The sequence below is a fragment of the Silurus aristotelis genome, assembly GCF_946808225.1.
Source record: "Silurus aristotelis genome assembly, chromosome: 6".
Lineage (NCBI taxonomy): Eukaryota > Metazoa > Chordata > Actinopteri > Siluriformes > Siluridae > Silurus > Silurus aristotelis.
The window spans coordinates 908,477-924,328 of NC_139579.1; the positions used below are offsets into that span (position 1 = coordinate 908,477).

The 15,852-nt window shown below is 41.0% G+C and overlaps 2 protein-coding genes and 1 long non-coding RNA gene across 3 annotated transcripts in view; all 3 read left to right on the plus strand.

Moving 5' to 3' along the window:
• LOC310728084 overlaps positions 1-15,852 on the plus strand; it is a 72,290-nt gene that overhangs the window by 23,234 nt on the left and 33,204 nt on the right. The window lies entirely within an intron of this gene.
• Positions 671-10,126, plus strand: LOC310727717 (uncharacterized protein; the record flags this gene model as incomplete). The annotated part of the gene is made up of 6 exons (XM_083544464.1): positions 671-740; positions 2,179-2,259; positions 2,325-2,397; positions 3,500-3,947; positions 4,349-4,747; positions 5,446-10,126. The coding sequence occupies 6 exons, from the start codon at positions 671-673 to the stop codon at positions 9,301-9,303; spliced, it is 4,929 nt and encodes a 1,642-aa protein (XP_083400590.1). The 3' UTR covers positions 9,304-10,126.
• On the plus strand, positions 9,055-15,129 carry mpst (mercaptopyruvate sulfurtransferase). The gene is made up of 3 exons (XM_083543492.1): positions 9,055-10,465; positions 10,517-12,006; positions 14,523-15,129. Exons 2-3 carry the CDS (start codon positions 11,418-11,420, stop codon positions 14,819-14,821), a joined length of 888 nt encoding a protein of 295 aa, XP_083399618.1. The 5' UTR covers positions 9,055-10,465; positions 10,517-11,417; the 3' UTR covers positions 14,822-15,129.

The following is a 15,852-nucleotide window of genomic DNA, read 5'->3' on the forward strand; positions in this document are numbered from 1 at the left end:
ACTTTGTTCACCAAACTGCCAGACACAGGAACAGTTTCTTTCCCCAAGCAAACACCTTCACTAACAACTGACCATAATTATATTCCCTGCTCATATCTATTTAAGTACTGCACAGAACTGTCAGTCATCACATTATCTGATGACCTCTTACATATATATTATCAAACAGCTGGTTTTAGACTATGAGATTTAATAGACCAAGTCGCTTTTGATTTAGAAATGAAAGAGCAACTGACCGCATGTAATCGTTTTTTCTTTTTGACTGTATAATTATCAGAGGCCACAATCTATTAACTCCAATGGATGGCAACAATTTGGATGAAACTGTGCACCAAATTCTGCAGCAGGATTCCAGCTGTGGATACAAAAGGATGTTGGGGAAGCACTTAGCATTCAGACACAGAGTCAGTGATTCATTGTGAATGGGGTTAATTTAATAACAATTTGGTATTTGGGTAAACTGCTGATCTCCTTACAATGTGGGAAAGAAGTTCATTTAATTACACCAATTACTCGTATATTTGCTGCAGGACTGTAAAACTTGACTTCTGAATATACCCAATTTTGTGTTCTATTTTGTATAAAAGAAAAAGAGTACATAGAAATCCATAAAGCGTGTGGACCTCACTGAGTTTTGTTGCACCCCTTCATCTTAATCATAACTCATAACATGGAGGAGCAGTTTGTCATGCAGCCATCTCCTGTTCTCGGTGTGAACCGAGGCAAATCCCAGGACAATGGTGAAACACAAGAAAAGAAAAACCAAAAAGCCAGATTTTGCAAATAGGTTGGACTTCACAAAGGGGTGGGGTTTATGCCAAGGGTGGGGTTTGTGCATAAAGTGCGGTGAATGTCGATTGCAGAAGTAGCGACACATGCAGATTAAACGTGGTCTTTTTAAAATATGGTTTCTTGTGTCTTTGTCATTGTGTATCTCAAACGCTTTTCTACATTTCTACAAAGAACATAAAGAGTGGGGCCATGCTTTTTCCATGTATAATTAAAAAGTCATTGTTAAATATTAGAACAGAGGTTTGTACAGCCTACTTGGAGCTCAAGTCCCACCCACTTGGAGCTCAAGTCCCACCCACTTGAAGCTGGCTCTGACCTCCGTTTATACCTAACTCAGATTTTGCAGATTCTAACTTCTAACTGTAGTTGCGAGACCACCCTCTAGTGGAAGTGCATTTATAATGCAAGAACATTCCACTACAACTACTACTACTACTACTACTACTACTACTACTACTACTACTACTACTAATAATAATATCTCGCCCTGCTTCACTAACACTCTCAGTGTAAAATGATTGCATTGTGGGTTTGAGTTTAATCTTCTAGAAGTTTCTATGCTGAGCTAATCCACTGTAATTTGTAGGAATGTGTGCAGGAGTAGAGTGTGTTATTTTTGTAACTGATGTAGTTTGGAATAATTTAATGACAATTGCATGTGATGTGAACATCACATGATGTGCACCTGATGATTTTCAATGTTCCTCTGTTCTCCCACATCACCTCACTGCTACATTCCCTCCACTGGCTTTCTGTAGCTGCTGCTTCAATTTTAAACATTTTATTATTACATTCAAAAGTAAAGTATAAAACCATATGTAATCACTTTAAATATTTTACATCTGTACATGTATATTAGATTTGTTTTACTGTGTGCTGTGGGAAGAGGAACTAACTAACTAACTAACTAACTAACTAACACTTCATTACACATTCACCACATTATTGTAATACACTATATGGACAAAAGTTTGTGGAAACCTGAGCATAAGGTTGGTAGGTGCTTTTTGAACATCCCAGTCCAAATTTAGACCCCACTGCTGTTCTAATAACCTCCACTCTTCTGGAAAGATGTTCCACTGGATTTTGTGGAGATTTGTGGACATGAATTCAGCCACAAGGTTGTTCACTAAGTTTCAGGGTTCTATAGTAGAAGATCTTCCACTCCAACCCATGGAAAGCAGATCTTTGTGCACAGGGTAATTGTCATTTACATTTACATTTGCGGCATTTAGCAGACGCCCTTATCCAGAGCGACGTACAAAAGTGTCATGCTGGAGCAGGTTTAGAGTTTCCTAGTCCAAGCGAAGGGAACATTTGATGTCACTGCATCCAGAGAAGTCTGATGCAATTGTGTGTCTCCAACTTTGTATGTGCATGTGTAAGACGGTGTCGCTGCGTTGCTGATTCAGACTGTAAAGAGGGCGGAGGTGAAGACACAAGTCAGTGATAGGACTCCATCTGGACGTACGTGGAGGTGGGGAATTAAATTATGTAATTAAAATCACACAGTCTGCATTACTGCCTGTTAGTCTTCTGTCCTGTTTGTCTTCTGCGACGAAACCCTGCGTTCAGCTTCAGCACACAACTCCATTCTGACCTGAGGTGAGTGAATATTATATATGTGTGTATAGATAGATAGATAGATAGATAGATAGATAGATAGATAGATAGATAGATAGATAGATAGATAGATAGATAGATTGATAGATTAGTTTAGAATTAATATGATAATATATGGATAGCTTATAAAATATAAAAATTTCCTAACCTTAATATCATTCTGGATTCTGATTAGTTCAGAGGTTTATTTATGTTTAATACTCAGTACAGCAGAAACTCCACATAAACAGATTAAAAAACACGTATAATCTCTTATATGGTGGAGTTTTCCATAAAGAGGAACTAAATATTAAAATGTTCTTAAACATTACAATTTAGTTTGTTTTTCGGTGTTTAATAAAAAAAATGTAAATTTCAAGCCAATACCTCATTTATTCCTAGGTGTAGATTGTGTTGGAATGTTGTGCATTTTTGCCAAAAAGAAAAAATCGCTCAGATTTTACTTTTATTATTAACTCATTATTACTGTCATAAGATTTCATTAATTAAGAAAGACTGTTTTTGAATGATATTAATTTTAAAACACATTAAAAGCACAGACGCTGTGTTTCTACGATGATGTGATGCACCAACACAACGCTACGCTAATAAGGTTGGAAACAAAGGCTTTTCTTAGACATTGAGAAAAGTTTCCCCTTAACGGCCCGTGTCTTGTGTTGGAATTTTACTGAAATACACAGAGTCGCTGGGTTTTTGAGAAAATGAAGTCATGAACTAATTGAATTTTGGCTTAAACAATGAAGTGCTGTAGATCATGTGAACTGGACTGGTCATTCATTCATAGTTTATAACCAAGTCACATGTTCCTCACTGTGCTCATGTTGGAAAAAATTAATAGGGACTCAATACATATAGACCAAACCTAAATAAGAAGCAGCAGATGTGTTAAAATAAGGACAAATTAATAGACACAAATGATGGATGAGAATGAAAATAGGATTATGAATTGACAAAAGAGCAGAACAAAACCTCTCCAGAAACATGAGTAAATATGCATTGATGAGAAAGTGGTGCAAAACATCTCACTCAACTCTTGAATACATCCCATGAATGTATTCTCTGTATGTTGTTCTCTTCTCCTCAGGATGGCGTTACTTGATTACCCAGTTCCTGACTTAGATGTGACCTTAAAAGAAGCGAGCCGAGTGCTTCAGCTTGTTCTGAGTCCAGAGGAGTACATCCTGTATAAAAGTGCTCTTTCACAGCAAACAGAGACCCTCATCGGCATCCACAAGCAGCTGAATTCCAGTGCCTCCTGCCACGAGAACTGGGTGACCGATCAATTCAAACAGCGTCTCCTGACTTGTTCGGACTCCCTGCCGACCTCCACGGCGATCCCCTCGGTGCTGCCTCCATCCAAAGCAAAGGGAGAGTGTGTACAGCTTGAGAGGGCTACCACTCTGTTGTGGGCTGCAGCCAAGCTGTACAGTGAGCCCTGGCTTGTTGAGGGTGATGTACCTACAGAGCGTACGCAGCAGTCAGAGGTGTTCGCAGCCAGTCGTTTACCCGGCAAACATCAGGATCAGATAAAGGTATCGATGTGTTTCCTAAAGCTCTAGAGCTTTTCCCCAAAGGGTCAGAGTGGGTGAAGGGTTTTATTTCAACCAAACAGGAGCCACACCTGATTTCATCCTATTAACACTAATGATTTTCATTATCAGGTCGCCGGCTCTTGTTTGGTTGGCATTAAAACATGCCCCCACACTTGTCCTTTGGAAATAAGAATGGTCACCAATATCTTTTTTTATTTTCCACCAAACCCAAAAGTTTTAATTGCCTGTCAGAAAATAAATGTTGTGAAAAGATGTGTGTAGTTTGTTAGATCTCTGTGATTGATCAGAATTACTCATACCCAGAACACTAATCCTGTCTGAGCAGGACATAGGAATAGACTTTCATAATAACAGTTCACCTATTTGACTTTTATCCTCAGGTGTATCCAGAAAGCCTTCATGCCATTGTGATCTGCAATGGAGGTGTATTTCCAATTCAGATTGTACAAAGCTGTGGTGAAGCAGGCAAGGTCTCACCTGTGCCCCTTCTTGACCTCTTTACCCAGCTGTCCCATGTTATGCATCTTCCACCTGCATCGATTGTTCATGATCCTTCCACAATGTGTGGTTTTTCTGCTCTTAATCGACAAGCATGGTACACTGCCAGGGAGGAGATCCTGAAAGCTGGTGGTGAAGCAGCAAGATCACTTGGTGTGATGGAGAGTGCCATCCTGGCTCTGTCGCTAGAAGATTGTTCTGCACCAGTGGATCTGGCAAATACTCTCAATGCAGTCCGTTTGGGAGGAGAGAACAGCCAGGGTCTGAGGTACTATGACAAGGTGTGTGAAAATAAATACTGAATGTTTTTGTGAACTAACCAGGAAGTGAGTGTGGTGTGTCAGGAAAAAAGATCATTCTAAAGCTAGTTTGAAACTGATTGTGCCACTATTGTTAGAGGATTACTATTTATACCATAAAAGATTTTGATAGATCCTTGACTGAACCAACAAGTAAAGAAAATGACTATACTGACATCATCAATCAGTGAGATCAGGAAATCGTCTTGTTTAGAAAATTGGTTTGCAAAAATAAAGTTTTTGTATGGCAGTAAAACATGATAAAAAACATACAGTTTAAACACAGCTATAAAACGTCTGGCTTTGGTAGAGGCTCAGGCCTCATCTTGTGTCTCATCTTTAACATCAAATTATATATGGTCACTTGGCGAGCACAATCTTATGTGGTCTTTTCTAATTGACCCCAAAAAGGTGGAAGCATGCAATTATCGTATGCTGAAGCATTACAATTTCTAAGGAAACTTAGGAAACAATTTCCTGCAAACTCATTTAAACTTTTCATCCCCAATACAGTTCCTGAATGCACTTTTGAGCACACAGTATATAATGATATAATGCCATATAGCTTATTTAAATATACAAAATGATACATTTGTGTGTTCAGGACAAACCGATCTTTATTAGAAGGTACATGTGCTTTGAAAGTGATGTGCGTTTATTTATTTATATTTTTTTTACAGGTGGTAAACATGGTGGTGTTCAAAGACGGTGTAACTGGTATGCTGTTTGAACACAGCGCTCTGGATGGAATGGTGGCTGGCCTCATGGTTGGACGTGTATGGAAGATTTCAGAGTCTATAACTCTTGAGCATATTGATGAATCAGATCATACTGTCTGCCACCCAAGCCCTCTTGAGTTCCCAATAGGTAGTATTAAACTTCAGTATCAGCCTCTCTACCCTCTGTCAGAAGCAAGTAAACCTATTGTTACCTTTGAAGTGTTATCCTACCCAGATGTCTTCACCACTCTAAGGGGCCAGAGAGGTTTATATGATGCATGGATTAATTTTTCATTGCAGCTCTCTCTAAGGCAAACTCTTGGCGAATCAGCTGATAGATATATCATGGTGACCCCTACTCATATGCGACACTTCAAACATGGTCGCTGCGATCCCACATATTCAGTCACAATGCTGTCTCGACAGCTAGTTACAGCTCTAGGGTGCTGCACCAGGCCAGACCTTGTCCCTCACCATACCAAGGAGCTCTTTCAGCAGTTCCACTTAACATTCATGGAGCACAAAAAAAATATCAAAGCCACGAAAAGTGGTAGTGGTGTAGGGCCTCATTTAGCTGTCTTGCGCAATGGTATGACTCAAGACAACCCACTTAAGAAATTTCTGGATCTTTTTGGATGCCCCTCTATCTACCTGACTGGATCAGATCTGATGGAGGGTGTTGAATGTGCTGTTGGTAATGTCTATGCAACTGACCAGCTAGCTGTTACCTACATCGGCAAGGTGGACAAAGTCCGTATTGTGTTGAATGCAAAGGGAACATTTGCAGGCATCTTAGGAAAACTTAAACAGTGTTTTGAACTAAACATAAAAATGTTGATGCTTCTGGCAGTCAAGTATGCAATTGCTGGGCAGATGGGAGCCATCGAATGCCTCCTAGGAACAGAGAGAGAATCAAAAAATCTCACTGAAGCAGATAATAACACAAATGGATGGAATGAAGTGGTGGACAAACAATCCTTAGGCTCTACTCCAAAAAGAAAGCCAGATTTCACCCTGATGATTCATGGTGGTGCAGGGGAGGAAATGATGTTGAACAATAAAGTGGTTGAGGTCGTTGAATTTGCGCTTCACACAGCACTTACACTGGGAGCAGGTGTGCTAAGCCAGGCTGGCAGCAGTCTTGATGCGGTGCAGAGAAGTGTTGCTGCTTTAGAAGATTGTTTCTTATTTAATGCAGGCAAAGGATCTGTGTACAACCAAAATGGCCAGCATGAGCTGGAGGCTACTATCGTGGATGGGCACAGAAAGAAATCTGGATCTGTGGCTTGCTTGCATAATGTAAAGAACCCAGTGAATGCAGCTCGTCATGTCATGGATAAGAGTAACCATGCATTACTTACTGGAGAAGGGGCTCAGGAGTTTTTAATGGGTCTCTCAGAAAGCGAAAATCTGGTGAAAACAGACTACTTTCACACTGATATCAGATACAAGGAACTTGCAATAAAACTGAGTGGAAATAAAAACAATCATCCACAAACTGTAGGAGCAGTTGCTCTAGACTGTTGTGGCAAACTAGCAGCAGCCACATCCACAGGGGGCTTAGTAGGCAAGTGGAAAGGTAGAGTGGGAGACACAGCAGTTGTTGGGGCTGGAATTTATGCTGATGATAAACTGGCTGTAACCTGCTCCGGTGATGGTGATGCATTCATACGTCAGACAGTTGCTCAGAAAGTAGCTAGTCTCTACAATCTTAAAGGGTACACTCTTAAACAAGCCTGTCAAGAAGTGATTTATGAAGTTTCGGATGCAAAATGTGCTGGAATCATTGCAGTTGACTACAAAGGTGAAACTGTAGTTGAAACAAATGCTGGAGTAATGTTTGTTGCATCAATGAACAGTGGTGTTGCTCGAGCTGAAGTCTTCAGACCCATGATGAACATTGCAAATGTGATTTGGGAAACTGATGAACTTGTCGCTTATTTGCATTCTGACCCGTGGACCCCAGGAACAACCATTCTCACCCGAAAAACCTTAAATGGTCCAAACAGCATTTTTCAGCTAACTGTGCCAGACTATGTGGCAATATTATTAGCGGCACAAACAGTTGCTAACTTGCTTTGTGAGAAACTAGGGGTGTACCGCTGTGCCCTTGTATTTAGACCCCAACCAGACAAGCCTGCACTTATCAAAATCCTACCGCTTTATGGCCTAGAACCCAAATGGAAGGCTTATCTTGCCAAGGAAGAGGAATTCCACATGCATGACCCTGGCTACTGCAGTTCAAAAAGTGGCCCACGTTGTGATGATGCATTCCTTGAACAAGTCCAGGTGATGATCAGGGCACAGCTCCCAACACCAACATGCTATGATTTTAATGGCGATCCATCTCACAATGGACTATTTTCACGCATTGTAAGAGGGGAGGAGCAACACTGGCGTGTGTGGGAAGACAATCAACATGTAGCTTTTCTTTCCCCATTTCCTAATACACCCGGCTTTACTATTCTGGTGCCAAGACGACCACTATCAAGTGACATCTTTTGTCTAGACAAGAATGACTACATTGACCTCATCTTGGCTGCACGGAAAGTAGCTCAACTACTGGAAGAGGGAATGGGTGCTGGTGGTGTGTCCCTCATATTTGAGGGCTTGGAAATCAACTATGCCCATGCCAAGTTAATTCCAATTGTCACAAATCCAGGTGAAATACCTCCCACTGTGCCTACTAATTTCTGTCCAATCTATCCCGGATATGTCACATCTGTAGATGGTCCTCCAGCAAATGCAGATGCTCTTAAAGAAATCCACACCAAAATTGCTAAGACAACACCACCTCACACTTGGGAGAAACCTCAAAGCCACTCCATATCAGCCATCAAGAGCCAATGGTACCGCAATCTCTTTCAGATTCAAAATACTCTATTCCACACTACGGTGGATTACTTCAGTAACAAATGCAAGTACTCATATGCTCTGACACCAATCACAACTGACACCATTTCTTCACCAATGGGCCTAGGGTCTGACTCTGAGCCTGTTTTTGTCAATATGCTAGGCCAAGATGTATACTTGGCTGACTCCATGCAGTTTGTGCTAGAGTACTTCTTACGATTTCAGGAGGGGCTTCCAGGGACATATTATGTCTCTCCAAGTTTTCGAGGAGAGGAACCTGATTCGACTCACCTGAATCAGTTCTACCATGTTGAGTGTGAGCTGCTTGGTGACATGAATGCTGCGATTAGCATAGCAGAAAGCTATGTGGTCCACTTGACTCAGGCAATGTTAAAATACCACTCAAAGATGATCCTAAGTGCAGCAGGAACGCTGTCCCATGCACAGGACCTGATGAAGAGGATGGAGAAACCGTTACCAAGAGTAACTCTGGAACAAGCCATTCCAATGATGCCGTCCTCTGACTGCATTGAATGGGTAAAGGAGGGGCAGCCCCAGTGTGGTAGAAAGCTTACTCGCAAAGGAGAAGCAGTCTTGATCGAACAGAATGGCGGTGCTGTTTGGTTGACAGAAATGGATCACCTCAGTGTGCCCTTCTACCAAGCTTACGTTGAAGGTTCTTGTGAAACTAAAGCAAAAGCAGCCGATTTGCTCTTGGGGTTGGGGGAGACAGTCGGGCTCGGGGAACGACACTCCACCCCTGAGATGGTACAAGAAGCCCTACGACACCACGCTGTGCCAGAGGAATCGTACAAATGGTACATCGATATGAGGAAAGTCGTTCCTTTGTCTAGCAGTGGCTGGGGTATGGGAACAGAAAGATACCTGTGTTGGCTTCTGCAGCACAGTGATGTTCGAGACATGCAGATCATCCCCAGAATGAAAGCAAAAAAATACATGCCTTAAACTAAATATATGTTTTTGGATAAATTGTAAAAATCCAACTGAGTTTTTAAAAATATTTACTCATAACAATTCCCCTTGCATTGTAGCCGTTTTGAAAACTAAAATAAAAAAATAACGAGTTTTTGACTAGATCCAGTACAGTAAAACAGTAAAACACCACAAATTATATAATAATTTATCAATCATATGTATAAATTTGAGATTTAAATCTTGCAATGAGTCTCTTTATAAAATAGTTTCTCACCAAATCAGAAGTAATGAAAAACAGTCAATCTAAAGCGTCATCATGGCTGTTCTGATACACCCTGTGATTTCATCACTTATATCCATCATTTCTTTCCTTACGAACATTTTTTTTCTGAATTGTGAAAAAATCTGAATAAAAGTCTTATCCAGAAAATTCTGAGTTTTCTGTGAGCTGTTGCGTCTGGAATGTAAAGTAGAGGTGACATGATTCAATTGCTGGTGCAAAGTCAGAAAGAAAACAACTTTACAATGGATTTTGAAATGGTCAGGATCTTCTTGGAGAACAGAGTCCACCTGCAGTTTCATTCAAAGAGAAATCAAATTACAGTTTATAATCATGTAGAGAGAAAGTGGGATTTAAATCATGAAAAAATGGTTGGCTTTTAGTAGCTCTTCACCATATGGAACAATTTGCTGAGTCGGTGCAGACGGTGGTTAGAGGACAGAGACAGAACGAAGACTCACTTGCTTTCACTAAATAACCCATTTATTGTCACCACTTATTTTCAACTGATCCTTTTAGTGAAGAAATGTCAGATGGTACAGTTGGATTTATATGCATATGGTTGTGGTTTTCTTTAAAATAGAAATAGTGACAACCATGAACATACACTATATTGCCAAAAGTATTGGGTCACCTGGTCATACGAATTATGATGTGATTTTTGAGCATTGCATTCCACATTTAGTCCCAATTCCATATGTTGGAGTGTGTAGTGTTCCACTAGATTTTGGCGTGTGCTTATGGATATTTGTGTTCATCAGCCACAAGGGTGTTATGAAAGGCAGGTACTGATGAAGGTGAGGAGACCTGGGGTGCAGTCAGTGTTTACATTCATCCAAAAGGTTTTCATTAGGGATGAGATCAGAGCTCTATAGCAGACCACTCAAGATCTTATAGCGTATAAAAGACCAGGTTCTCGTTTAAATGCTAAGTGCATTGTGATTTTTCTATTTTGTTATTTAGGTTATAATTTTTAAGATGAATCTTATTTAGTGGTATTTGTGTAGCTTTTTATTTTATTTCAATTTACCAAACTTTGTTAATTTTTCCTTGGAGTGGGCTGGGATTATATACAGTATATATATATATATATATATATATATATATATATATATATATATATATATATATATATATATATATATATATATAAATGTAACTCAAATCACCATAATCACCACTACAATCATTTATCGATGCTTGAAAAAAACCTCTTTTCTAAACTTTTTTTTTACAAATATGCAAAAGTCAATAAAATGGAAATAAAGTAATCTTTAAAAAGTATTGTGTGTATTCTGTGTGCCCCAGTACTGATTGATCCGGTACCGGTCCGAGGTCCAGTGGGTGGGGAGCCCTGCTAATAGGGTCTAAATGAACACTGTTATAATGGTAGTGTGTGTTTTTTGGGGTGAAGTTTGAAACAAATGTTTTGCTTGTGCTGGATACTCTATTAGAGAAATTCATCAAAAAAAAGAGGTCAAATGAACCGAATCAGTCACTTGATACTTATATAAACAGATTTCTTCACTTGATACCTTACATGAGCCGATTCCCTCACTGGATAAGTTAAAGGAACCGATTCATTCACTGGATACCTTAAACAAACCGATTCTTTCATTTGATACCTTACATGAACCGATTCCTTCACTCGATACCTTAATGCAACCGATTACTTCACTTGATACCTCAAATAAACAGATTCCCTTTCTAACATTATAGGATACATTAAATAAAACGATTCTTTCACTTGATACCTGAAATGAACCGATTTCTTGAGTCTAAAATAAGCGATTTGTTGACTTAACAGTAGTTCAGACGAGCCGACTCTGTGCCGATTCGCCGCTGTGGGGACGAGCAGGGGACCATGGCCGGGCAGGTGAAGGCTCTGGTGGCTGCTCAGTGGTTGGCCGAGGCGGTGAGAAACAGCCGCGTGGGCCCGAGACTGCGGGTTCTGGACGCCTCGTGGTATCTCCCGAAACTAAAGCGGAATGCACACGAGGAGTTCCGGCAGCGCCACATCCCCGGCGCGTCGTTCTTCGACATCGACGAGTGCTGCGACAAGTCGTCCCCGTACGATCACATGCTTCCCGGGGAGAACGAGTTCGCCGACTACGTGGGGAATCTGGGCGTCGAAAACGACACGCACGTGGTCGTGTATGACTGCAGCGACCTGGGCTCGTTCTCGGCGCCGCGCGTGTGGTGGATGTTCCGGCTGTTCGGGCACCGCTCCGTGTCGGTGCTGAGCGGTGGGATGAAGGCCTGGCTGCGGGAGGGTCACCCGGTCACCGAGCTGCCCTCCGCACCGCAGCGCGTCAGCTTTAGAGCCCAGAGGAACCCGAACTGGGTCAAGACCTACGAGGACGTCCTGCAGAACCTCACCGACCGGAAGTACCAGCTCGTGGACGCCAGAATGGAGGGACGGTTCCGGGGGCTCGAGCCGGAACCGCGAGAAGGTACAAACACTGCAGTCTGAATTAGTGCATGGAGTAGATTCTGACCTTTCACCCTGAAATACACCTTCAGACTGAGAAGATCCGATTCTGACCTTTCACCCTGAAATACACCTTCAGACTGTACAACTTATATATAAGTTGTATATAAGATATATATGTTATATCTATAGAGAAGCATATTATAGATAGATAGATAGATAGATAGATAGATAGATGGATAGATAGATAGATAGATGGATAGATGGATAGATAGATAGATGGATAGATAGATTATAAATAGATAGATAGATGGATGGATGGATGGATGGATAGATAGATTATAAATAGATAGATAGATGGATAGATAGATAGATAGATAGATGGATGGATGGATGGATGGATGGATAGATAGATAGATAGATAGATAGATATGATCTATGGGTTTAGGGTTTAATTGGTTCTTGGTGTAAAGTTTTGTGATGAATCAGTTGAACCTTTTCATTGCATAAAGGTTCTTTAGACTAAAGAAATGTTCTTCACACTCGTTCATCTCAAACACTGATTATAATATTAATATACAGTGCCCTGCGAAAGTATTCGCCCCCTTGAACTTTGCGACCTTTTGCCACATTTCAGGCTTCAAACATAAAGATATAAAACTGTAATTTTTTGTGAAGAATCAACAACAAGTGAAACACAATCATGAAGTGGAACGAAATTTATTGGATATTTCAAACTTTTTTAACAAATAAAAAACTGAAAAATTGGGCGTGCAAAATTATTCAGCCCCCTTAAGTTAATACTTTGTAGCGCCACCTTTTGCTGCGATTACAGCTGTAAGTCTCTTGGGGTATGTCTCTATCAGTTTTGCACATCGAGAGACTGAAATCTTTGCCCATTCCTCCTTGCAAAACAGCTCGAGCTCAGTGAGGTTGGATGGAGAGCATTTGTGAACAGCAGTTTTCAGTTCTTTCCACAGATTCTCGATTGGATTCAGGTCTGGACTTTGACTTGGCCATTCGAACACCTGGATATGTTTATTTGTGAACCATTCCATTGTAGATTTTGCTTTATGTTTTGGATCATTGTCTTGTTGGAAGACAAATCTCCGTCCCAGTCTCAGGTCTTTTGCAGACTCCATCAGGTTTTCTTCCAGAATGGTCCTGTATTTGGCTCCATCCATCTTCCCATCAATTTGAACCATCTTCCCTGTCCCTGCTGAAGAAAAGCAGGCCCAAACCATGATGCTGCCACCACCATGTTTCACAGTGGGGATGGTGTGTTCAGGGTGATGAGCCGTGTTGCTTTTACGCCAAACATAACGTTTTGCATTGTTGCCAAAAAGTTAGATTTTGGTTTCATCTGACCAGAGCACCTTCTTCCACATGTTTGGTGTGTCTCCCAGGTGGCTTGTGGCAAACTCTAAAAACTACACTTTTTATGGATATCTTTAAGTAATGGCTTTCTCCTTGCCACTCTTCCATAAAGGCCAGATTTGTGCAGTATACGACTGATTGTTGTCCTATGGACAGAGTCTCCCACCTCAGCTGTAGATCTCTGCAGTTCATCCAGAGTGATCATGGGCCTCTTGGCTGCATCTCTGATCAGTCTTCTCCTCGTATGAGCTGAAAGTTTAGAGGGACGGCCAGGTCTTGGTAGATTTGCAGTGGTCTGATACTCCTTCCATTTCAATATTATCGCTTGCACAGTGCTCCTTGGGATGTTTTAAAGCTTGGGAAATCCTTTGTATCCAAATCCGGCTTTAAACTTCTCCACACCAGTATCTCGGACCTGCCTGGTGTGTTCCTTGTTCCTCATGATGCTCCCTGCGCTTTAAACGGACCACAGTGCAGGTGCATTTATACGGAGACTTGATTACACACAGGTGGATTCTATTTATCATCATTAGTCATTTAGGTCAACATTGGATCATTCAGAGATCCTCACTGAACTTCTGGAGAGAGTTTGCTGCACTGAAAGTAAGGGGGCTGAATCATTTTGCACGCCCAATTTTTCAGTTTTTTATTTGTTAAAAAAGTTTTAAATATCCAATAAATTTCGGTTCACTTCATGATTGTGTCCCACTTGTTGTTGATTCTTTACAAAAAATTACAGTTTCATATCTTTATGTTTGAAGCCTGAAATGTGGCAAAAGGTCGCAAAGTTCAAGGGGGCGAATACTTTCGCAAGGCATGTGTACATATTGAATATTTTGAGTGCAGAATATTTCATAAGCAAAACTTTTAAAACCTTCAGTCAATAGATGAATTTATCTGTAAGCTCTGATGTACAGTGTGAACTGGATCATGGCTACTGACAGGTTTACTGGGAGAACTAAACTGGTTCTTCAGGTTAATGTTTAGGAGTGAAGATGTGTATGTGATTGATCGGTGGATGGATGGATGGATAGGTGGATGGATGGATGATCTGTTGATGTAAGGAGGGATTATATCTGCTATAGCCTGAGGAAGAACAAGCAGTGTATCTCGGACCTTTAACATTACAGGTTAATATTAAACCCCCTCTTTTTGTATCAGATACTGAACCCGGTCACATCCCTGGCAGCATCAACATGCCCTTTCCATCCTTCATGGACTCCTCGGGACTGCAGCGTCCGGTGGAGGAGATGAAGGAGATGTTCCGAGCTGCAGGCGTCGACCTCCAGAAGCCCATTTGGGTGACGTGTGGGTCGGGGGTCACGGCGTGCCAGGTCGCCCTCGCGGCACACCTGTGTGGACACCCGGGGGCGTGCCTGTACGACGGCTCATGGTCCGAGTGGTTCTCCAGGGCGGCACCAGAGCACATCATCTCTGAGGGGAAAAGCAAACAGCAGTGAGACGACGTTCCAGCCTGAAGTGCCTCCTGCATCACCTTTCGCTTATTAACTCTTTAATCAGCAGTTTATAATTCACACTAATGACACGGAAGTGTTTAATTCTACAGGAGAATATAAATATATAAACAGAGACGCACTGATCCTGTGTGTTACATTTACATTCAACTCTTCTGGAATTCAGTCGTATATGTTCTGTGTGCTTCAGAAACCGAGCACTAAATACTGAACAGTTTCGAATATCGTACCGTATAATGCATTATAAAAATCATATACACAGTAATAATAAATACATCATTCTCTAATACAAACCTGTGTGTTTCTCTGTGTTCCAGCAAAAAACTGAAAATGTACAAACATACACACTGTTTACATCCTCACATCCAAACACTGTGTATATCTGATCATATACAGCTACTGCTCTATATAATGTGTGTGTGTGTGTGTGTGTGTGTGTGTGTGTGTATAAAATGAAGTGAATGGTGAGTTTGAAGTTGGATTATCTTCATGCTTCATGACGATGCAGTTTCCCAGAATGCTCTGCTCCTGTCACTAACTGGTGTTTCACTTCAACATTTTATTACATCAGACCTCCACGCTTAATTACAATTTACACACACACAGAGTGATCATATTATTTTCAGTAATGGATGAAGTACACGTTCATATTCATTTATATATGTATATATATTACAGATATGTTTTATGTAGGATTTTCTATCCACTCACATTTCAACTGTCGTGTCACATGTTGCCGAAGTCAAAGGTATCTGCCTTCACCCTTCACAGTCAGCACTCTGGGCGCTTGCAGTGTAGAATCCATATTGCTTGAAACTGTTGGTATAGGTAGCAATTAATAGTGGTAACTTTTGTTAGAGTTTGAGGTAGAAGAATTTAGGGGTAAGAGTAGGTAAAGTTTAGAGTAGGTTGAGGTAGAGGTTCACCAGATCTTGACCTTGACTGATCTTCAACCCTGGGCTCATGCCCCATATCAGTACTGTGTATCAGTGCAGAGACGATACAATTTATGAAAG

Bases quoted from the DNA above. Each gene is read 5' to 3' on its own strand.
- mpst (XM_083543492.1), top strand. From the start codon at position 11,418: ATGGCCGGGCAGGTGAAGGCTCTGGTGGCTGCTCAGTGGTTGGCCGAG. The intron at 12,007-14,522 runs GTACAAACACTG...TTTTTGTATCAG, and splicing joins CGAGCCGGAACCGCGAGAAG to ATACTGAACCCGGTCACATC.